This window comes from Polypterus senegalus, chromosome 3, assembly GCF_016835505.1.
Source record: "Polypterus senegalus isolate Bchr_013 chromosome 3, ASM1683550v1, whole genome shotgun sequence".
Classification (NCBI taxonomy): domain Eukaryota; kingdom Metazoa; phylum Chordata; class Cladistia; order Polypteriformes; family Polypteridae; genus Polypterus; species Polypterus senegalus.
Window position 1 is genome coordinate 234,602,517 of NC_053156.1, and position 24,963 is coordinate 234,627,479.

General features: G+C 37.5%; 1 protein-coding gene across 7 annotated transcripts in view; it reads right to left on the minus strand.

The window, feature by feature from the left end:
* The window catches only part of dtnbb (dystrobrevin, beta b), a 219,146-nt gene that overhangs the window by 39,915 nt on the left and 154,268 nt on the right, over positions 1–24,963 (minus strand). For 4 of the 7 annotated variants that reach the window (XM_039748782.1, XM_039748781.1, XM_039748786.1 and 1 more), the window contains one exon: positions 13,181–13,201. The exons of the other annotated variants lie outside the window; for them this stretch is intronic. In XM_039748782.1, coding sequence (XP_039604716.1) covers positions 13,181–13,201 — 21 coding nt within the window. The remainder of the gene's footprint in view (positions 1–13,180; positions 13,202–24,963) is intronic. 7 annotated transcript variants of the gene reach the window in all.

Genomic DNA, 24,963 nt, shown 5'->3' on the forward strand with positions numbered 1-24,963 from the left:
ATAGGGATGCAAACTAAATTCAAATTATGCCTAACTAGCTTGAGAAAAGCCTTTTGGTTATCAAGTTGTACATTCCTATCCTGAACAATTCTGTTTATATTTTTCAAATATGTACAAACAGAGTATTGTGTCAGTGTGGTCTTTCTACTCCTAGTAATGTACACATGACATTTAATAATGCATTAAATCAAACAAATATAGTCTATTCAAACTAACATTATACTGTTTATGTCAAGAAAGTAAAAAGCATTCATGCAGAAATACAATTATAGGAATCATCAATTAAATATTAACATGAATTTAATTTATTCCTATAAAAAACACTTTCAACGATTAAAACTGGCAGGCTATACACAGTATCTTTCATACCATTTTCAAACTAGCCTAATCCAATTCAAGGTCACAGTGACTGGATCCTTACCTGACAGCATTTGGGCACAAAGCAGTAACAAGTCTCAGATAGGGCTGAAGTCTAATACACAGCACTATCACATACACACACACTTATTTAGCATTTTCAACTAAAACAACAACATCTTTTTTGAGATATGAGAAGAAATACACAGTTCCAGGAAAACAATCCATGCAGATAATGAGAGAGCAAGTTCAGACTCTACATACAGTAGATAATGCTTTGGTTCTGAAACTATGACAGCAGCATAGGAATAATTTGACAAAAAAGCAAATATATTTTTCAGTCAACATTCATGTAAAATCTGAAGTAAATTGCATGATTTGATCACGTAAATCAGCTAGCAAAATGCAATCCCAGACAATGCATCAAAAATGTACAATATAAGCATTATGTTTATCATATAATAAACATAACATTAAAATATAAACCTATAGTAAAACAAAAAATATCTGCAGTAACAATCTGAGCATAGCCTACAATAAACTGCTGCATCATTGGGGGGTTGTTTCCTGCCAGTGTCTAAAGCTCATAGGATAGGCTTTTGGCATCCAATTGCCCAAGGAGTAGCAGTAGTAGTAGTAGTATTTTTACCCATGTACCCAGTACAGGATAATTCTGATTTGTATGACTGACCACCATGCATCTTATTTACACTTTGTAAGAAAGAAAGGGGGGCACTAAAATGGTTTGCTGGATGACAATAAACTTCCAAACAAAAAAAAATGGGAAATTTAATAATGAACAGAAAATGTTTATTATTAGATGTTAAATACAAATTCAGTAGTATCAGGTTCTAGGCATAAATAAAGCAGAAAAGTGATATAAAACTTTATAGTACAATTACACATTTCCACATTATTTATTTTTAAAATTCCATTTATTTTGCAATGGTATATTCTCAGGTTTCCTAAGCTGCTTGGCTCCTGGTCAAAGCTACATGTATCTTTATAGTTTTCTATTGCAACTGCAAAATTTTATGTACTGTCTGTAGCATGACACACAGAAAAGGTGTGGGAAAACAGACGTTTATGGAGATTCCTTTTAATTATTCAGCATGGATGGGCAATCCTTATTAGTTATATGAGGAAAGAGTATACTGGTATGTATTCTAATAACTTTAATGCATTCTGTAAAAGCCTCTCACATCAGTGGTGCAATGAAAAACACTTTGCTCTATTCATACTATTTAAACATCAAAGGTATTTTGTAGTGATCTTGCTATCAAGATGTTAGCCACAAAACAAAAGTAAAATGAATGCGAACAGCAAGTCTTAAAACGTACACCCCAATTAAATACAGCTAATTCCCTAAAATACATAATGCTTTCTGTCCTGATTTTCTCCACAACCATACTTGAAAGCATAAAGAAATATAAAAGAATAAAAATGCCATTAGGTCTGTTTTCAATAAGAAAAAAAGGAAAGCTAATAGCTTTTTATGTGGCATTTACAAATGCTACTAAAGCTGTAGCTCGGCAACAGACTGAAAGGCGCACTTTGTCCATATGATCAACTTTCCTTTTCACCTGGCAATCTTCCAGGCTGCAGATGGCTACTGGGCATAATTAGCCTCATTGTACAACATTTAGTTGAAATAAAATGAACTTCAATCTAGTAAGAGTTTAGACCTATATACTTCCACTGATAAATTTACCGACGGACTGCCAAATATCCCAATACATATGCAAAAGCTGCTGCTATTTGTGCATACTTCAGTTTACATGCGTAATTACAAGTATTTTCTATTCTTGTTTTGGCCATTAATTTGTCATTTATTAAAAATAATAAAAAATATTTTAAGATATTTAGATATTCAAAAACCAATACGTTATATGTTGTTTAGCATTTGCAAAGAAAAATGATATTGTACTCTTTACACATGATAGTTATCACCCTATACACCTTGTGATGGAGCCCTGGGGTGTCAGTGAGCCCCAAACCCCAACACAAACACACAAAGAGTCCCAGGTTCAAATAATGCAAGGTTTATTACATGCTAAACCTCCAAACAGTTGTAAGCACAAGCAAAACACAAATAATATCTCTCTCTCTCTCTCTCTCTCTCTTTGTCTCTACAAATCACAATTCCTCTGACCACTGCACTGCCCTCCTCCAGTCAAGTGTTGCTCCACGTCCTCCCAGCTCTGACTCTCCTGGATAAGGGAGTGAGGTCTTTTTTATTAAGGTTCCAGGAGTACTTATGGCGCCAGGGCAACTGCCCAATGGAAGTACTTCCAGGTCACACTCAAATCCCATAAATTGAGGCATGCATCTCCCTACAGGGCTGTTTTCTGGACTACATCTCTCAACGTTTCCGGCCGGTTCCCAAATGAACGCCGATACAGAGGGCAGCTGCCATTTCGTTTCCTGGAGGAATAACCTGTGCACTGCAGCATCTTTTACTTATGATGGGTTGTCCGTCCATCCCTTCTGGCCATTCCTTCTGGGTCTGGTTCCTTCCTATATCCTGGCTGGGATCCCTATCTGACTGCTTAAAGCTTCCTGTATGGGTAAGGAACCATCCCCTCCTCTGGCTGAGATGCCAGTCCAACCCATGTGGCACTGACAACCTACATGTATATATTAACTGTGTTTAATTCATCATTGAACAGAAATGTCTTGTTTTTGTTTTTTAAAAATAAATGTAATGATCACATTTTTAACATGTTAAATGGGGAGCCAGTTAGTGCAGTAGTTTGTGCTGCTGTCTCACTGCTCAGATCCCTGGCCTTGTGTGGTGTTTATATATTCGTTTCCATGTTTTTATCAGTGGTGGTCAAGTACTCCTGTTTCATTTAATATCTCTGAGCCATCCATTATAATTGAACTGGTTACTGTAAATTGTGTACATGTTGTATGTGAGTATACCATGTGCTGGACAGGACTGTTTTGATTCTTGAGCCAGATTTTGGGAGAACAGGCTTTTCCTGCTCCCTGCAAACTCTGTAATTAATTGATAAATCAACACGAATTAATCCTTTTACATTCTTAGAAGAATTGAGTGCTTAAATTTATGTTAATGAAAGAAAAATGTAAATAAAGTGTTAGCTATTGTGATCTTTTTTAAAGATGCTGAGGAGCATTTATTAAAGTGTATTTATTTTCAAAGACTTCCAAATTACCCTCCCAAAAGTTAAAATTTAAAATGGACATTAAGCTATTGGTGGCCACTTCTAAACAGCAGTAATGAAAATACATGATTGTTCAGGATAATAAGCTTACAAAACTCATACCACTAATCATTCCAGAAAGCAAAATGCTTTCACATTAAGATTCATGATCTGTATATATCATGTATCATGTATATAAGGCTAAAAAATATGCGCTAAAAAAACAAACAAACTTTGCCTTCATAAAATGATTTCAGTTTGTTTAAGTAGGGAGGAGAGGAAGGACTGAGCTGTGCTAGTTTGTTTAACCAGTCACTCCTACTGTACTAAATATACATTGCAAAGAAGTGAAGCATGAATACAAATTACCTTTCTAAAATTATTTTTCTACTTATGATTATATACTGGATGTAAAGCCCATAAGACATGTCTTACAGCTAAACTATTCTCTCACTATCGATTTCTCCTTTTTTACTGCAACTCTGACATATATACAGTATATTTAAACACCTACTCATATTATTTATTCTTTGCTAAATAAAACATCTTACACACACACACTTGGCCAATATGTAGAAGGAGTCAAATATATTTACCTGCTCAAATGCTAAATGCATACATGTTGTGTATTTTTGAGGAAGATCCATTTAAATGTGTCAACTTCATAGCTGTCTCTTTAAGAATACATTAGTACCTTTACACAGAGTGCCATTTTCTGTTTGTTCACTTTATTGTAGGTATTAAATTCTATCATTTTGTTAATGGAATTCAAATAAATTAATTAGTTTGAAAGTTTATACAGTGTCACGGAAAGACTATTTTTGCTGAGTTGAAAAACAGTTTATATGACACTCACCTGTAGCAACCTAACATAGATGTTTTATAATGTAAAGCTGGGAGAATACTGCATGGTGTAGCACATTCTTTACTTGAGGTACTTATAAAGGAGAAAACATCAACCATCTGGCAAAAGAACCACACACATACACTACATATGTTAAACCCACAATTTTAAATAAAATATCTTAGTAAAACCACCAGTAGAAGAGAAAGTCTCTTTTTAGATAATATATATTTACAGAGGTAGGGCTTTTGCTTTGCCCTTCTTCAAATTATGAAACTGTGTGAGTCTAAATCTAATCTATTTCAGGCTACTGTAAAACCTATGCATTTTAGTGTGATTAACTTTGATTACATTACACAAATCTCACAGTCGTTTTTTAATCAAAATGATTTTGCACATTTGCCCTTCAGGTCAAAGCAGATGTTCATAATATTAATTACATACACACTCTACCAAGCAATGATTGAAAACAGTTTACCTGTTTGTTCTGGCATAAAACACAAGCCTTGAGCAGATGTGAATTAACTTTCTCAGCATTTTCTGTTTGCTTATCCAACTAATTTTGTTAGCTTTGGAATACCTACTTTAAAATATTGACCTGCTTCTAAAATGGACTGCAACATCAAATGTGAGTAGGCAGCTTTCACCAAAGCTATTACATTAATCAAAGATGCCTGTTCAGCTTTTCATCCAGAAACAAACATTTCACAGGAAATTACTCTTACAGAACGATCTTTGGTAAAGGCTAATATGTAAGCAAAAAGAGCACTAATTCAAGAAGATGGAGCATCATGAAAAAAATGTAATAAGTCATGAATTGTTCAGCACTATATGCTATTTAACACAGACATGATAGAAAGACATCTGATTATCCGAATTATCTTTATCTATTTTCCGGCACTTATTTAAATCAGTCACACAGCTTCTACATAAATTGTATGAGTATCCCTTAGTAAATAATCACAGGACACAACAAAATAGTACTGTGCAGTAACACAGAATAGTACAATGCTGTTGCTGTCGTACAGAAATGACATAGTGTGCACAACACTCAAGATCTGGTCTGTACTTAAAAGTGTGCACCCCTACCATATGAATAGAAGAGAATATGCAGACTCCACGCAGGAAGCACCCGTCATGTGGACCCAAGTCTCCTATATGCAGGTTAGGTGAATTGACGGTCCATGCATGTATGTGATCACTGACTATGGGCTGGCACCCTTCCCAGGGATTATTCTTGCCTTCCACCTAATGGATGCTAGGATAAGCTCTAGCTTCTCCACATCCCTGTCGTGGAAAAGCTGAGTAAGAGAATGGATGGATAGATACAAAATTTTACTGAATGACAGTATTTGCTTTTTTGAGATTCAGTTTCTTGTGGTTCGGTCACTGGGTTTCTGGAAAAACTGTTTAGAAAGGTATGGTCTATGAGAAAGAAGCAGGGACTCACTCTAAAAATGAATGATGCTTAATTTGCTTACAGCCACTATTGGGTATAATCAGACCTCACCTATTAGCACTGAAAATTAAACATCCTTTTTCATCATAAATACATGCAGCAGTATGGTGAGTGTTCCCTACATTTTCTGGATTTTCTCTTTCTGGACCGTCCTGACTATCTGATCTCCATTTTGGAATTTACAGAGAGCCTGATTTGATTTACAACCTCAGAATAATGCCATCTCTGTTTGTACACTTTACTTTGACCTTTTATATCCAGTACTTTGTATGTATTTTGTTAACATGTTCATTGAGCAAACAGGATACCAACAACACATAGGTATATTATTGATGGTGCATATTTATTAAAGGATGAAGGATAGGTGTTTATTATTGTTTTGCTTATTAGGCAGCAATATAGGGCAACACAGTGGTGTGGTGCAGTGGTAACGTTAAAAGAGCAGGCTCAGTTATCGAATGCACTCTGGATCTCCTCAAGGTAGTAGCAAAGGACAGACTGAAAACAAAACTGAGTGCCATTATCAACAATGCTACAAATCCTCTCTCTAACACATTACCACTGAGTACTTCCAGCCAAATAATCATTCAGCAAAAATGTGTCAAGAAATACTATTGAGGCTCCTTTATACCAACATCAATACATCTGTATAATGTCTCACTGTGACTGTAACTACCAAGTCAGAAGTGTTTTCTTTTTTTAGTGGTTCTGATGAGTGATCAGACCATAGTGTATATGTATATACTATATATTTATTTATGTTTTTATTTATTTAAAGAGCTTCTGTAAAAAAACAAAATTTACCCCTGGGAAAAAAAGTTCTGTCTAGCTCTCTATTTACTACCTTGCAGTAAGGAGACCAGGGTTCATGTCCTGAGTCCTCCCTCTGTAGAGTTTTCATGTTCTCTCTGTGTTCTGCCATGATCCAGAGACATGCAGGTTGGGTGGATTAGCAACACTAAATTGGCTGCAGTGTGTGTGTGTGTGTGTACTTTCCATACAATGGACTGGCATCCTGTTCAGGGACTTGTTCCTTTCTTGAACCATAGGCTTGCTGGATAAGGCTCAAGCACCCTTGTGACCCTGCTCAGGACTTAGTGGGTTATGAAAATGGATAAATGCAAATATACACAATATACATTGCGTGTCTTCGGATAAATTGAGTGTTCTCAGAATTTAGCATTTTTATTTATTACTCCTCAATATCTTAAGAAAATTTGACTTTACTCCTTTTCATTTTTATGACCTACCTCTCTTTAACTGTAGATTGTTGAAGAATGGTGGTGAATACTGCATTACTACATTGTGTCTGAACTTCAGGCTTCTGGACTTGGCATGTACTTAGCATAAACATTTCTTGAATTATACTCCACATATTAAACAAGATAGAAAAGCTTTTTGTTAGTGTTTTTGTACAATGTTTTGAAAGAGTAACACAACTTTACCATAAAGGTGGCTGTTCAGGCTTCAAAGGGTCCATTATATGTATATACTATATCTACTTATACAGTTAAAGTGTATAGCTCAACAGTGGATTGCTTCCATGGGATTATTTTAATCTTAACTTCAATGACCCAACAAAGACATTTCTTTTTTTTTTTACTGGATGCAATACAAACTGCTTTTTTCTCAGACGCTTCCCTGTCCCTTCAGAGTTAATGAGGAGAAAAAATAATAGATCTCATCTGATTATACCTTTCAAATAACCATCCAAGAGATATTTACAGCTGTACATGAAAACAAAAGCATTTGTGATATACTGTAGTATTAATTTTGAATAACATTTATTTTTAAAAGTAATTTTCCTACATATAATGTATGTACAAAAGAAAGAGCAGTTGTTTCATTGAAATTGCATCACAACAAACCATTTTTTTAGTGTTTCCTGTCAAAACATATGATTCCAGTTTCTTAATAGTTCCTTCCATGTACTGTATGTACTATTTATCTCCCATAAAACATAAAGACTACCGTCCAGTTCTCATAAGGGAATTCTTATATGCAGATATTACACAACATGAAAGTAAAAAATGGTTACCCATAAATAACATAACTTAAATACAATGATTAAAAAAGACATAACCAGTTATAACAGACTAGTTAGATACTCTGGAAGTGCAGAGAATGCAGTATGTCCATTCTGCTTGCAAACCACGTGGAAGCACTTTGGGGTAGCTTAAATAAAAGGAACTGCCTACATCACATGAGGTAGCCAGAGTCAGGAAGTGGTGGACAAAGCTTGTGAGGAGGCAACAACCAAGGGAAGACGAACAGAAGACAAAGTATTGCTTAATTTTCTTATTAATTGTGCTTGTGCATATGTGTGGCTGTGGTGGGAAACGATTTGGGGAAGAGTTTTCAACAATAAAGATATCTGGCTTTCACCTTGTGTCTTATGCCTATTTGTGTTGGGTGTTTGGGGAGCTTGAGCACCCCCTACTGCCCACACATTCAATGAAGAGTTCTCTTTAGGCTTCTAATCTGTGCTACTCCACTATAGCAGAGTTCTGAATCTATTACCAACAACTTAATATTATGCTTATTAAGGTATTTAAATACAGCACCTTTTTTCTTTTCAGATTTTTTTTGTTCTTCTTTTTAATTGTAGGTGATTAATCAGGTGTCTGTAACCATCCTTAACGATATGTCTTAGTAAATTTCAATATAGTTTTACACATGTTTGAAACTACCATTTAGATCCTGTAACATAGTTTTGAACCCATCATTTTCTGTTAATGTTAATGATTAACACCCAAAAAGATTGGCATAAACACACTGTAAAGTTCAGCAATAACATCTATCTCCATTGACTTAGGCCTCTCTTCATTATACTACTGAGCCTATGCTGCCCTAGAGCGGCCTTTATCTGTCCTTAGCAAAGCAGTATGCTGAGCTATAGTCTATCAATATTGGTCTTTCTCTCCCTCTCAAGAAGCTGTTCTGTCACATATTCATTCCTTGAGTTAACCTTGCTTCTGGCAATCCTTAAGGAGCAAATAAAACTAACACAACAAAGAAAAAAGACAAAACACAGACATATTCAAGAGCTGAAATATAATATGTTAAAGTAATATTATGAAAGGTAATTCATGTTTAAAACAGTTCTTAAAAAGCTTAAAACACCTCAAAGGGTTATTTTTAATCCACAGTCTATAGGACACCAGGCAGTTTAATTAAGCCAGTACAGTAACATAATTAAAGACATGACACAGACTCTTAATTAAGAGACTGTCAGCAATAATTTCTACAGATACTGTGCCCTTCAGACATGATACCAGGGACATCTATTGTAGCCGACATAATGTTACACAGCTTCAATTTCTATAAATAAAAATATACTGTTATTCTTAAGACCCAAACTTGCACAGTGTTAATGATAATGCACATGTGTTTTGGTGAAAATTACAGGTTTTTCAGCTTTTCATAAATATTGTTAAGTACAGACATAACCAGAAATTGGAAAAAAAATAAGCATGCTTCATTTTAGACATTAATTTGCAGTAAAATGCAAACAATGGCAGGTTTATTTTGGCAAATAAATGCAGCAAAAGATCCCAACTTTACTTCCTGTCTGAGTATGTGATAGAAGAACAATCTTTTTACTTTGGATGGAAAGCTAGTTTCCACAGGAACCATTGAAAAAACAAAAACTTAAGGGATGTTGTAGCATTTTCATGTTTAACAGTGAATTTAGTAGCTGGAAGCACTTTCATTAATGAATGTAATGTTCTACACAATTAAAACTAAAAAGCAGGAGACCTTACACTTCTGTAATTACTACAATTTATTCATTATTTTCCATCTCTTGTCTTTCAGACCCTTTAGCAAAAATTTGCCTTTAGAAGTAGAAGTCTGTTTTCTTGTGTTAGTGGAATGAAATTTAATTTTTTTCTGAAACTGTAAAAAGTAGGCATCACCTGAATATGCAAAAGAGTTTTGCCCAAGTTATACTGTACAATGGCAGTTTTGATCCCACATGATCCAAACAATAAAACAGAAAATCAAGAATTGCACCATGGAAAATTTAAGACTATGTATCACTTTGTAGTACTGTAATGAAACAGTTTTAGAATATCTCTTATTTTTCCTGTTTTTCTTCAAATTTAATCAGCTGAAATGCAATAAATGACCTAAAATGGTTAAACAGTAAGTACAAAGTAGTAAACTGATACGGGGAGGAAATTTAAAGCTTAGATTAGCAAAAACCGAAAAAAAGGAAATTTTGTATTACAAATGGACCTTCTTCAGAGAAAAACTAATAGGTTACAACCTACAGATCATCTGCAGCAATTTTTATTATATTATAGTATAGCTGCTATTTGGGCTTAGAATTTTACTCATTGACAGCAGCATGTAAATTTAATTATTTTTTTCTTTGGTTATATTCTTGAATAAAAGCAAAACTGCTTTGTTATACCTCTTGTGAAAGTGTTTCTGTGATATTTGGACTTCAGTCTTCAGGCCCAGGAGGTTTTAGGGGTTCAAGTGTTAAAGCGGAGTTAGAACAGACTATATTACCACATCCTATTAAGTACTTTGTGGACAATATTACACTGTAGAATGTTGTGAATACCAGTGTTAATGCCAAGAAAATGATAATTAAATAAAATGACACAAAGCATTATTATCCTTAGAAGTGTAGGCCTTTCATTTAAAGGAACTGCAAAAACAAACAAAGTATGGTGTCCTACATAATCCAAAGGCAATTGAAAACTAGAAGACACTCTGACAAGAAGAGATTTGGTAGACCCAAAGTCACAACCCAATCAGAAGACAAGTTTCTGAGGGTCAGCAGCTTGCAGTAATAGATGCCTTAAATCCCAACAGCTTCAAGCACAGCTTAGCAGTGGTCGAAAAAAACAAGTCTCAGTTTCTACTGTGAAGAGGAAACTTTGTGCTGAAGGTTTCACATGGTGTGTGGCAGTAAAAAAGCCATTCTTTAAGGGACAAAATAGAGCCTTGAAATGTGGACTACTTATGGACCGATGAAACAAAATTTTCAAAGGTTGGTGAAATGATGGTCTCTCAGTGTGTGACACCAACTGTCAAACAAGGAGGAGGAAATGTGATGGTTTGGGGTTCTTATGCTGGAGGCATTCTGAATCAAAATGGCTACCACAGTTTGGTTGTTATATTAGCAAAACGTGGCTACTTTGATGAATCAAATATTTGAATACAATTTTGTACACTTAATGATACCTTAATTTATTTTTTTATTTGCCGTTGTTTATTTGTCTTATGTCTTCATTTCATGAAATATTAAGACTGCGTGAATTTCCATAAACACTAAAAAAACACTAAGGTGTTCTAAAACTTCTGACTGGTAAATAAATATAAATATAAATATTTGACCACTCTTGAGATGACAAAGGGGTACTGGCAGGTTCCTTTAATGGATTCCACAAAGGCCAAAACAGTGTTTTGCACCCGTAGTAGACACTGGCAATATCATGTTCTTCCATTTGGATTGCACAGGGCACCTGCCACCATCAAACATCTGATGGATAAAGTGCTGCAGCCCCACAATTCCTATACTACTGCCTACTTGGATGATGTAGCTATCTATTCCAACGTGGAAGAAACACCTACAGCAGTTTTAGGCTGTGATCCAGTCACTTGGAAAAGCTGGACTTCAAATCAACCCTAAGAAATGTTTCTTTGGACTGACTGAGAACAAATATTTGGGCTACCTTGTGGTTGGGGTTTCAGTCAAACAACAGTGTTCCAAAGTATATGCCACACTGAAGTGGCCCCATCTGAAAACCAAGTGGTAGGTCCAAGCCTTTCTTGGTTTGGCCAGGTACTACCTCCGGTTTGTACTACGGTTCTCCAAGAGAGCGGTGCCCTTGATGGACTTAACAAAGAAGTGGGCCCCTAACAATGTAGTATGGGACAGTAAAGCGGACACTGCATTTTGTAACCTGAAGCAGGCCCTTACGTTAGTACCTGTTTTAATAGCTCCTAACTTCTCTCTGCCTTTTATCCTCCAGATAGATGCTTCAGACACAGGACTGGGTGTGATGCTGAGCCAAGGCATTGATGGTGCCAAATACCGTGTCATAATCCTGAGCCAGAAACTGCTGGACAATAGAAACCATGTATGTGGGGGTGGAATGTGTGGCGATGGTGATCAAATGGGCAGTAACACAACTGAGGTACTACCTCTTGGGCTGTGAGCTTACCCTTGTCACTGATCTTGCCACTTTACAGTGGATTGCAGTGCACAAGGAGTCCAACCTGTGCGTCACTCGTTGGTTTTTGGACCTCCAACAATATAAGATTTCTGTCCTTTATCATCGGGGTAGTCTCCAGGTCAATGCTGATGCTTTTTCTCGGGTTGACAATCTCTTGGTTTGGGCCACTTGACCCAATGGGTCTGGGCTGGGGGGAGGGGGGGGTCTTGGAGAGGAGCGTGTAACACACATGCACGTGGGAGAGACTTTACAGGCTCAAATGGTATTATTTCTCAATCAGATCAGGGGCTGACGCTGTCACCTGAGCCTTTCTCCTACTGTCCCTCTGCAGACCAGCCGAAGAACCTGCCTCTCCATGACATCACCACCGGTCCACCCACTATTGACTTTACTTCCAGCACTCTCTGATGTTGTCATATCCGGTACCCAGAACTCAATCTTCCTGCCACATCAGCTCCTCTCCCTCCATTCAGCCATATTTATAGACCAGTCTACAACCTGTTAGTCAGTTCTGTATTGGACTCCAGTCTATAAAGACGTGCCTGTTTTTTGCATTCTTTTTCCGATAGCGTTTTCATGGGTGGCCATCCTCAAACCTATATATATATGTATGTATTTATGCTGCATATATGATACATAGATCTACACTGAAAATTAACAATATGCTCCCTAAATGCACCGAATGCTTCTTTGTGGGCAGCAGCAAAGAACAACATAATTCCTTTATTAAACTACATTTAATTTCAAATTGTAATATTATTTAGACTTTGAATATGCAATCATTTATTTGTCAAAGATAACCTTTCAATCAAATAAAACTTAAACATTATCTTACTTCCATAATATGTGAGAAAATGAGCAAAACCAGTACCTAATCAGTATGTTAAAAAGTTAGAAGTTGATGGTACAGTAGAATGAATGGAAAACAGATTTTAATGAGTATACCATGTAAATTTGTAAAATATATCAAGGAAAAATAAGTGAAGCATATGTCAATTATTTAATAGAAGGTACTGAACAAAGTATGAATTAAGATGTTTAAAACCAGAATTGGAGACACTTTATACAGAAAGCTTTAGATTGTGAAGTATAAATTAAATTAAGTAATATATAGTGTGATTTAAGCATGCAGAAATGACATACTTCAACAATAACTTACTGCCTGCTTTTGTTCTTCATCCTATCAAACAGTCGGTAGCAATAAAATGAAAAGAAGAAGCAACAAAAAAAACAGGACTGATTAGTAGTTAAAAACTTTTCTAATGTAATCGAAAAGAAAGAGATACACTTTTATAATAAAAAGGCAACTTGAAAAATATATAAATAATAATGAATGTGCATTTGAAAAATAAAATTACACTATAAAGTTACCAGAAAAGTACCAATGTAACCCTTCAGTTTAGAAGTGATTCCAGAATATGACCAAAGAAATGAGTCAGAGATGATCTGACACTTATCCGGAGAGGGTCAAAATAAAGGATCATTGGTGGGAGAACAAAACCACAGTTTTGAAAGAGGGAGGGAGGGAGAAACAAAGAGACAAATACAAATAGACATAGAAAAGAAGGTAGTACTTGGTTCAGGGGCGAATTGTCCCACTTGGTAAACATTGATTCAGCATCTGTAGAGATTAACCCTGTTGCCAAAATCTCATTATAATTTGGTGCTGTGCCTTACTTGTATGTTAAAAAAATATTGTTTGTATTATGGATATGAAGACACACTATGTCAATGCTCTCTCCATAAATATAAATTATTAATCTTTAAATTGTGTGTATAAACAATTTTACAAGAAGTATTTTGATGTCTACATTACAAAAAATTTTAAAAAATGAGAATTGCAAGTTTTTCTCTTAATCAAGCGGCACACATCAATTAATATGCTGAAATACAAAATAAAATATTTAATGAGAGGCAGTCAATATGATTTGGTATAAATAAACTGGTCGATGTTGAGGGAGTTCAGTTATATGAAAATATGTGACTTGCGATACTGCTTTGCACCCTAGATTACATTAGAATATAACATGACACAACCTTCTCAGAATCTCTAAATCAAATTTAGTGTCACTAAGGCCTGGACTTACTACAGCAGAAACTAGTCCTGAAGGTTATACCAGTCCATTAAAGCACATAGTAATATTAGAATTAATTTTGTGGAAATACAAAACTTAAACTATTCTTTACAAAAGCTACATGACAAGATGAAACATTTAATCCTTTATTTCTGTTTGCAGAAAGACAGAATATGCTGTGAGATCCGAGGATGGGCTTTCAATTATACAGAGTTTGCACCAAGCCTGGATCCAAGTATGCCAATTATGGCCACATTTTATAATATGGAGTCAAGTCCATTAATTAATTAATAACCAGTATTTCTTAAAGAGAGACACCCTACTTAATTACACAGAAAAAAGTAGGGTACATTTTCCAAGAAAAGTCTTATTTATGCATTATGCAAACAAGAATATTTTAAATGGTTAAGTAGCCAATGAAGTATCTTTTTAATGCTAAATTATCTGTAATTTTCTAATTTCTTTTTACAAAGATAGACTTGAAGACTTAAAGGAAGTCAGTTTTTCTTTGTGAGGTAACATAGTGGCAAACTAATAATCCTGCTGCCTTGCGACATGGTTCATTTTCCTGGTTCTTCATGCATCAAGATTGCATGCCCACCAGATGTGTTTCCTCCTAATGCTCCAGCTTCCTCCCTTTGTCCAAACATATCCAAGTTAGGTGTATTGTTTATGGTAAATTGGTCTTGGCCTTGCTAATCACTGTGTGTGTGTTCACTGTGATGGACTGGTGCCCAGACCAGGGAATGTTCTTGCCTTGTGTCATATGCTTACTTGGATATTCTCCTGATTTCCTGCAACCCTGCTCGGGATAAAGCTGGTTTAGAACATGGAAGGATGGATTAATTTCAAAGTCATCTCGTTAGAACTGGAAGACACTCATTAACAACGCTAGACACTGCTTTAATGACTAACCGTAGGAGCTTATAAACCTAAGACTTTTGTTAAATTAATATTCCGGACAATGACGTGCACTGTAGAGTTAATACTTATGAAATGATTACTAAGATTACTATTGACACTGTACAGGATCAACAAAAGAAGAGCAGAAACTCAAGGTCACAGAAGGGACCAAGAACAGTGGGAAGACAAAGAATATACATTTACATCCATAGCCTTGCACAAGTCAAGCCTCAAGTCACATCACTCAAAGGCTTCCACTCAGTCTCAAAGCAACTCAAAGGTCACATCAACAGGCTCAAGTCTGTCAACTACCAATATACAAAAACCATCTGCTTAAGTTACTGATAATCAGGGCAACTTTAGAAATATTGCAAAAACATCAATTAGAAGAGCTTCTGCAACTTGAAACTAAAGATAGGACTAGAACATCAGAATAAGAAGCTCTCTCTTTCCTAGTGTTTGTCCTGCGCTAATACAGGGTCCGCTGCTTTCAGTGCCCTTTCCCACTTCTTTTGGTCTAGGGAATCTTCTGGCTTGATGCCAATTTGTTGTGTATACTCTTTGATCCTGTCAAGCCAGAATTTTTTGGGCCTCCACGTGGTTGCCCACCGCCTGAACTGAATTTTAGGTCTATCTGGGCCACTGCTCCTTCTCCACTGTGAAGTACATGTCCATACCATCTCAGACAGGCATCTTGCATCTTTCTGGTAATCGACACTACTCCCATATTCATTCAATGTCGACTACAGTCAACCTTCTTTCCATTTGATCTGCAGTTGCAAATCCATAACTAGAATATGGTGTTGCGGCGCCATGCAATCTAAGAGAATCACTTTCTAATTGGTGGTTAGCTTCAGATTGCATCTTCATATTAGCCAGTAGTCAAATGGTATAGTCTGGCCTCCAATTGTTTAAGTGACCAGGTAGCTGGATCTCTTCTTAAAGAAGGTGATGACTATGACAATATTGTGCATCTACATGTGTTTCAGGATACAACAACCTTCGTCATTTTGTTCTCTGTATCCATACAAGCCATGCTGTTGTGCATAGCCATCATTTGCTGAACCCACATGACCATTCATGTCGCTTCCAATCAAAAAACATTATTCCATGCCTAATGATTTGAGGTGGTTATCGAAAGAATCTAAGTCTTTTTCTTCTTCAGAGCATCCTACTTTGGTGCATATGCTATGAGTACTCGGAGGGCTGTTGACACAGACTCAATCTTGATAGACACCAATTGATCTGAAATTTAATGATGTCGTCTCTTAGCTGCTCACTAGCAACCACAGTGTCTCCATTCTGACTTGCTATTTGTTCATTATAAAATCATTATAACATCAGAGCAAGATGCTGATACTTTAAAATGCCTCCTATTGAGAGAGAGACACAAATAAAGGGATGAAGAAGAAGCTAGGCTATAAACCAAATTTATATTATTTATATTTTATATTTTATTTATATTTTATATTTTACAATAAGCACTACAAGATAAGACAAGTGCAGAAAGAGAGAGAGAGAGCGCTTGAAGGCACTCAAGAAAATGCTGCGGATGCATGGATGCAAGTGTATGAGCAAACTGAAGACTCAAGAAAATGACATGAAAGAAGTATTCTGTGGCTGTGAAAGAATAAAGAGAAATGCAAACACAGATGTTTCTTTGCTGTCAACTATGTCAAACCAAGCAAGGAGACAGCACCACCATCAATATCAAAGCACTTCCAGTCACCTGCATGTACCAGTATCGTCAATATTAAGTGGAGACCAACTCAAATTAATTGATTGGAAAGTCTATTTTCGGACTCTGACAGGTTGGAAAAATATGCCAGAAGCTAAAAAGATTTATTGATTGTAAATGTATATTGGCAACAACTTTCTGCAAGGTACAGAGACAGTCTGTCAATCAGCATGGAGCACTCTAGGTATTGGCATCAATTCCTCATTGTCAAAACGTTTAGAGACAAACATACTGCATGGCCTAAAATAGGACCCAAAAATAGTCTAGAGTTTGTAGACTTCCTTAACAGTTATGACTGTTATCTGTGTTAATGCTTGTTGAGGATTTGTGGTAGTGTGCCGGTTTTAAATAAAAATGGTGCACTCAGGCTCCGGGCAGGTGAATGTGTGCACAGCAGGGTGGATAAAATGGCCCTGGGTGTTGATGAGGAAATTGTGTGATTGTCTGATTTCCTCATTAATGCTCTGGGTTATGTACTTAGGCACCTTTGTTCGGTTGAAAATAAAAGGAGCCTGACTATTACACAGAAGAAGAAAAAGGGCCAAGACAGAGAGAACAGAAAAACAGAACAAAGAGAAAAATGTAGAGATTGAAGTTGAAATGAAAGAGGAAAAAAAAGTGAGTGCAAACCGTAGCTAGCTGGTGCGGAAGAGAGTAAGAAAGTGGAAAACTCTCATGGGGATGGGTCACTCCTGCTGAGCACTGAGGAGCAGAAGCAACCAACCACTCTGTGTGGGCTTCTGCTGAAGACTGGAGAATGGCTGCTGGAGAAAGGATCAGGGCTTGCAGGGTTGCTTGCTGAAAGCCAAGAACTAGGAGTCAGATTTGAAGGTTGACTGTACTTGTTAGTTGGTGTCTTGTTGGGTGAGCAGCCGAGACAAGGCTGAGAAGGAAACACCGTGGCTCGTGAGTGCTTTTAAAGACAAATCTTGCCAATGATTCTAACCTTGTTTTTATTGTTGGATTATTTATTAAGCATTTATTAGATTTTTAACATTCATAAATATGTCACTGTTTTTATTGGGATTATTTATTGATTTATACATTATAGAAGAAACTTGTACTGCACTTTTGAACATTTTGTTAAATAAAAACACTGACCACTTTTGATGCATCAACCCTTGCCTGTTACATGTCCTCATTTCCCAGTCCATTTCAAAGTCCCGGATTCAAGGATGTAATGCTCAACCTGGACTCGTTTAGGCCTTGTTCACACGGGCGTTAAAATCGAGCATTTTTTTTGCGTTCGTAGCGTCCGGTGAGCGCGGATCAAGTGCCGAGTGTTTTCTACACGTAGGAGTCAATGAGAGTGTTCACACGGGCTTTGGTGACGTGCGTTTGTCTGGCTGCGCGTTTATACGGCATCAAAAAAACGTTGCATGCAGCGTTTTCTTGGCGTTCAAAACCCAACGAACGCAAGGAAAACGCTTCTATTTCGTTTTCTGCGCATTTATTTTACGCTTCGGAGGAGCGGGGATGACATTTTCAGTGCATAACACCGGTGTAAGCGCACACTCGACTACTGTTTCCTTACCTCAAAGTGACAAGTAGTCTCTTGGCTAACACCAAGTCGCATATTGGTTGATCGGCGTGCAATGTGGCATTGCACCAGCTGCAGCAGACAATCAAAAGTAGAAACCGACATCTGACAGTAATTAAAAAACTTGCGCGGAAATTTTCGCATTTCTTCATAAAGCACAAAAAACTTCCTTTAACCCAACGTTGTGCAGTCAGAGGATGAACCCAGTAGCGGCGATTTTTCTCTCCCTACGTCGCTGTATTACGAGTATTTTTAAAACAAGAAGATTAATATCTAACATAGCAAAATGGTCCATATTGAAAGGAGGCACCTCAAATAAAACGACAAGGGCTTTCATATCCAGTTCCCGACACTGCCTCCACAGGTTAACACACAAACTACAATTTGGGCTGCAGGCTGGCGTTAGACAGAGACAAACGAACGCCGGTGTAGAAGTCAATCGATCGCCACCACAAAATGCAACATAAACGTCTAGGACGTTCAGAGCAAGTTCGTTTATCCAAAAACTTAACGCCCGTGTGAACAAGGCCTTACTGTATAGAGAAGTGTGTATTAGGGAAACCTGAATTCTCAACAGAGTGGGAGTACTAAATGAAATGCATTAATGGACTTTAAGTGTATCACAGCTGCCATAATTGCAATTGTGAATAATATATGATTAATTGTGCAGCCCTATTTGAGTTCATTCCTGGAGGAGCAGGGTATGCTGAGTGGGAGTTTGCTTAATGCATACGTAGCTTTATCCTTTTTGAAGTAACTGGAAATTCTTCCAAGAGAAACTTGCTTGTCAGCATTATTCATCAAGCACTATCATGGCAAAGTACAACACTAAGAACGTTGAATGACTGAGGAGGAGCTCCAATCCAATGATTTACAGTATTTACCTTAGTATGCAGCAATGCAGTTTCCTCTCACATCTATAGTCCTAGGGTGTTGTACCGTGTTAGCCATTATGAATGTTGAGAAAAGCCAAGCAAAATGACACCTTTTATTGGTTAACTAAAAATATTACAATATGCAAGCTTTCAAGGCAACTCAGGCCCCTTCTTCAGGCAAGATGTAATCCTCTCACATCTACAAATGCATGGCAATTTAGAAGCTGCACTGAGGAACAAATGATGTCAGACCTCCCGATAGAATGCATGAAGTCAACACCTTCCTTTAAATACTGTGGGAAGAATTGCTTTGGATCTTTCTATGTGAAAAAGTAAAGACCACATCTGAAATTTTATGCACTGCTACTTAACTGCATGTGTTTCACAGCAACACATATTTGAAATACTTGATGACTTAACCACTGATGCTTTCATTAATGCTGTATTCATTCATTGGAAAACATGAAGTGGTTCATCAAAACAGATGTGATCTAGGCAACAATTTAACTGGTGCAAGACATAGGTTTGTTGCTGTGTTTGTAAGAAATGAATCAAGAATGACTAAAGGAATTAGGATATTAGATCACCATTAGTAGCTTGTCTTCAGGTCATATGTGTGGCATTTGGGAAAGACAAAGACAAAGAATTATTCTTGATCTGTCATCTGAAAGACTTGGTAGTGCCTTCTTGAGAACATTTCTTTATGAAGTTATCGCTGTTAAGCCTAACAGGAAAGGCTACCAAGGTTTAAAGGGATGACCGGGACAGAAAACATAAGATGAGCAAAGGATCAAAACCAGAAAAGAATTCCTATGTTTAACTATGTCAATTCATTAATCAAGAAATTGTAAGAAAATCAAAACAAAAGTCAAAATCCAAAAAGTCAGAATAGCAAAAGTAATGCACCCACGAAGGTTGTTCTCTATTTAAGTGTCTGCAAACTTGGATAATGATCTGTCTGATGCGGTTCTTTTTGTATAATTGGTTTGTTACATTAATTATGGTATTTCTGGGCATGTGTTCCATTACAACTGACACCATGTCAAAAAAATGCAATAGAAATGGTAAAAAGTTTCTTATTAATAACTGAAAACAATAACAACAAAAAATAATTACAGAGAATCATAAAAATAGCAATTGTGAATAGCCAACCTCTAACTACTGAACATCTAAATGATCCAGAGCCTCTTACACAAAATCACATCTTGACAATGAAGTCTATGATTATTTAGTCAAGAATATTTCCTTCTGAAAGAGTGGAGGAAGATGTACCTCATAAAGCTCCAACAGAGACAGAAATGGAACAAGAACTGAAGAAACACTAGAGTTAATGTCAGTGTTATTCTGTAAGATAATACTGCACCCCATAATCAGAGGACATTAGCAAGAGTGACTGTTGTGTACACATGTCAGGATGGCTGATAAGAAGCTCAAGTTGTAAGTTGTATTCATTAAATGTAATATATAAAGTTAATCTTTTCAAATCTTACAATTTTGATCACATCAGATTCAGTGTTTCCGTGTTTTTTACTGTTTTTGTACTATTTTTGTTATTGTAGAGCAGTTTTAATAGACATATCAGATGAAACATATGTAGCAAGAATTATTTCAGTCTTTTGTTGTTGGTCAACTGCTGGAATTTCTGGAACATTTTCACTGAATTCTGAAATAATTTCAGCTTGACTTTCATTTAAATCTTTCCTGTGTGATGAACTTGAGATAGGTGAACCTCCCTGTGTTTGAGCATTCCAGAACCTGATCTACACTCACCTAAAGGATTATTAGGAACACCATACTAATACGGTGTTTGACCCCCTTTCGCCTTCAGAACTGCCTTAATTCTACGTGGCATTGATTCAACAAGGTGCTGAAAGCATTCTTTAGAAATGTTGGCCCATATTGATAGGATAGAATCTTGCAGTTGCTGGAGATTTGTGGGATGCACATCCAGAGCATAAAGGTCCCATTCCACCACATCCCAAAGATGCTCTATTGAGTTGAGAACTGGTGACTGTGGGGGCCATTTTAGTACAGTGAACTCATTGCAATGTTCAAGAAACCAATTTGAAATGATTCGAGCTTTGTGACATGGTGCATTATCCTGCTGGAAGTAGCCATCAGAGGATGGGTACATGGTGGTAATGAAGGGATGGACATGGTCAGAAACAATGCTCAGGTAGCCTGTGGCATTTAAACGATGCCCAATTGGCACTAAGGGGCCTAAAGTGTGCCAAGAAAACATCCCCCACACCATTACACCACCACCACCAGCCTGCACAGTGGTAACAAGGCATGATGGATCCATGTTCTCATTCTGTTTACGCCAAATTCTGACTCTACCATTTGAATGTCTCAACAGAAATCGAGACTCATCAGACCAGGCAACATTTTTCCAGTCTTCAACTGTCCAATTTTGGTGAGCTTGTGCAAATTGTAGCCTCTTTTTCCTATTTGTAGTGGAGATGAGTGGTACCTGGTGGGGTCTTCTGCTGTTGTAGCCCATCCGCCTTAAGGTTGTGCGTGTTGTGGCTTCACCAATGCTTTGCTGCATACCTCGGTTGTAACGAGTGGTTATTTCAGTCAAAGTTGCTCTTCTATCAGCTTGAATCAGTTGGCCCATTCTCCTCTGACCTCTAGCATCAACAAAGCATTTTCGCCCACAGGACTGCCGCATACTGGATGTTTTTCCCTTTTCACACCATTCTTTGTAATCCCTAGAAATGGTTGTGCGTGAAAATCCCAGTAACTAAGCAGATTGTGAAATACTCAGACCGGCCTGTCTGGCATCAACAACCATGCCACGCTCAAAATTGCTTAAATCACATTTCTTTCCCATTCTGACATTCAGTTTGGACTTCAGGAGATTGTCTTGACCAGGACCACACCCCTAAATGCATTGAAGCAACTGCCATGTGATTGGTTGATTAGATAATTTCATTAATGAGAAATTGAACAGGTGTTCCTAATAATCCTTTAGGTGAGTGTACATTGTCTTTTTCACATGGTGTTCCCAACATCAACATCATACATCAATGGACTTATGCTAGCAATGATATTTTCCAGTTGCCACTTATTATTTTGATATTCTGAAACTAGAACATTCTGTCCAATGTTAACACTCCTGGTCAATTTGTTATACATGTACTTAAACAATTTTGTATTGTACCACCCAGTGGACATCTGTTTTGTTGAGATCCATGATCTCAGGATCTTTAACATCCATTTCAAAAAATTAAGGCTGGTGTGGTGTTTGATTTATTAACTGTATTTCTGTACACACAAAGAAAATTATCATTTTTTATTATTGTTGTAAATCTTTGTTCATGGCCTTGACTAGACATGGACTCTTAGAATAAATAAAAACCATAACATAACAGCTGTAATGTAATGTAATTCCAATTGTTCCTCAATAAGGTTTTGAAATTGCATTGCAGTGAACTGTGGTACATTATCACTGCAAACTTGCTCTGGTAAGCCATTTCTTGAGAATATTGTTCTCAGCACAGGGAGGATATTTTTTGAAATTGTTGACATCTTGTGAATAACAACTGGCCATTTTGAATATGCATCAAGAAAAGAACGTTAAAGAATGGCCCTAACAAGATTCAAAATGAGTGTGTAAAGTAGTGTTGTTGAGGGGAGTTCTGTACCAGCTAAAAGAACAATCATCTGGACAGTTATTTGGGATATCTTCAGTCTGCTTATCAATATTAGTCCATCACACATAACTACAGATCAGAGTCTTCATTTTCACAGTCCTCAAGTGTCCTTCATGCATGTAGTTCCATGGTATGCATGTGGTTTAGCGGCCACAGCTCACGTCAAAAAGGCCACTTTGTAAAATAAATAATTGCCGTACTCGCGGTTTAGAGATGGGGTGTGGTAGTGTCGTGGAAGCGATTCCGGGAGAATTCGTGATGCGGGTGGTCCTCATTTAAGTGCACAGGTGAGGAGTCATCTGCATCAGTAATCGGCACCAGAAGCTGCTAATTGCCACATCTGATCCACGTCCCTATAATTAATAGAAGCGTGAGGTGGCTAGAGGGGAGGAGGAATAGTGAAAAGATGGATAGAGGTTAGAAGGAGAAGAAGGCAGGAAGCAGGGAGGAGAAAGCTGGTGTGTGAGTGAACAAGACAACAAAAGGCAGCTGGACAGTGAGCCCTCACGGGGTGTTTGGCCAGCACCCGGGGGCAGTCAGTAGTGGTTGGTCACGCTGAGCGTTTGTGAGGAGCGGGAGTGACCTGAAGGAGGATGGCTCGCTGCATAAGGCCGAGAAGGCAGTGGGAGTTGGGACTTGGGACATGAAAGCTCCAGTGTGAGCGTCCTGGTCGCTGGAGAGCCCAAGTCACGATCTGGTGAAGCCTACCGGAGCCAGGGATCAGAAAGGTGAACATACCAGCAGGAGAAAGTAGAAAGAAGGTCAGCTGCAGGTAGGGTGGCTCCCCTGGTGCATTGCCTGGACGGGAGAAGCAGGGTAGTCACCAGTAGAAAGGAACAGGGCTTTGTTTTAAAAGATTTCTTCCATTGTTTTAACCTGCACAATTCATTGCTTTTTATTGGATTATTTATTTGAAGACGTTTGAAGCACTGCAGTTTACTTTGGACACTGTTTGGTTTTTGTTTGTTGATTTTAATAAAAGCACACTGCACTTTTTGCACCATCCCCTTGCTTCATTGTTTGTGCCTAACTGTCCAACTCATCTGTGACATTACCGACAGTGTCGGTTCAAGAACTCCCAAAAGGCAGATGGGAGCATGGAGGGAGGCCACATCATCACAATGCAGCTTTGAAGGAATCACTACATGTGATCCACACATTAAAGTACCTTGAAAAACAATTAAGAGCTCCATTGTAACATCAAATTCTGGGTTAATGACATTTTCATTAAATTCAATATGTGCTTTTATTGTCCTATTGTTCTAATCCATTCATCCATCTATTATCCAACCCGATATATCCTAACTACAGGGTCACGGGGGTCTGCTGGAGCCAGCCAGCCAACAAAGGGGACAAGGCAGGAAACAAACCCCGGGCAGGGCGCCAGCCCACCGCAGGGCACACACACACACCAAGCACACACTAGGGACAATTTAGGATCACCAATGCACCTATCCTGCATGTCTTTGGACTGTGTGAGGAAACTGGAGCACCTGGAGGAAACCCACGCAGACACGGGGAGAACATGCAAACTCCACGCAGGGACGACCTGGGAAGTGAACCTGGGTTTCCTAACTGTGAGGCATATTGTTCTAATCCTTTTTCAGCTGTGCCTTTGCAGCTGACATTGTGATGACATATTCATTGTTTTAATTGAATGCCAGTCCAATTTAGTTTTCATTACCCACACAAGGCTTGTCCTCTCTTTTCTAGCATCCAGATACTGTGCTTTACCCTGTTATCTCAGTGGTATATTAATTTTTCCTTTGGGAGAAACTTTTAACTCCAGTATATGTTTTGAGTACCACTGCAGTCTCTTTTAAAAGCATTTTTGTTGTCTGCTGCAAAAATCCATTTTTAATTTTACTTTTGACACTTCAAGATGCATATGGTTTTACAATTATTTTCATTAACATTATTCAGCTCAAGCCTTAAAGATATTATCTTTTCCATAGTTTGTATCATACTCTGCTTGCACTGTGTCAACCTTGCTGTCTGTACCAGCCACTTTATGGTCATTTATTGTTTATGCAATTCATTTTCTGGGAACTCCTTTTGCTACTTGTGTGTGTCCTATGTACTCTGTGCACTCTCTGTCTCTATATGACCAGGTTTATGACATTTTCTGCAGTCTTCTTGTTTAAATCTAAAG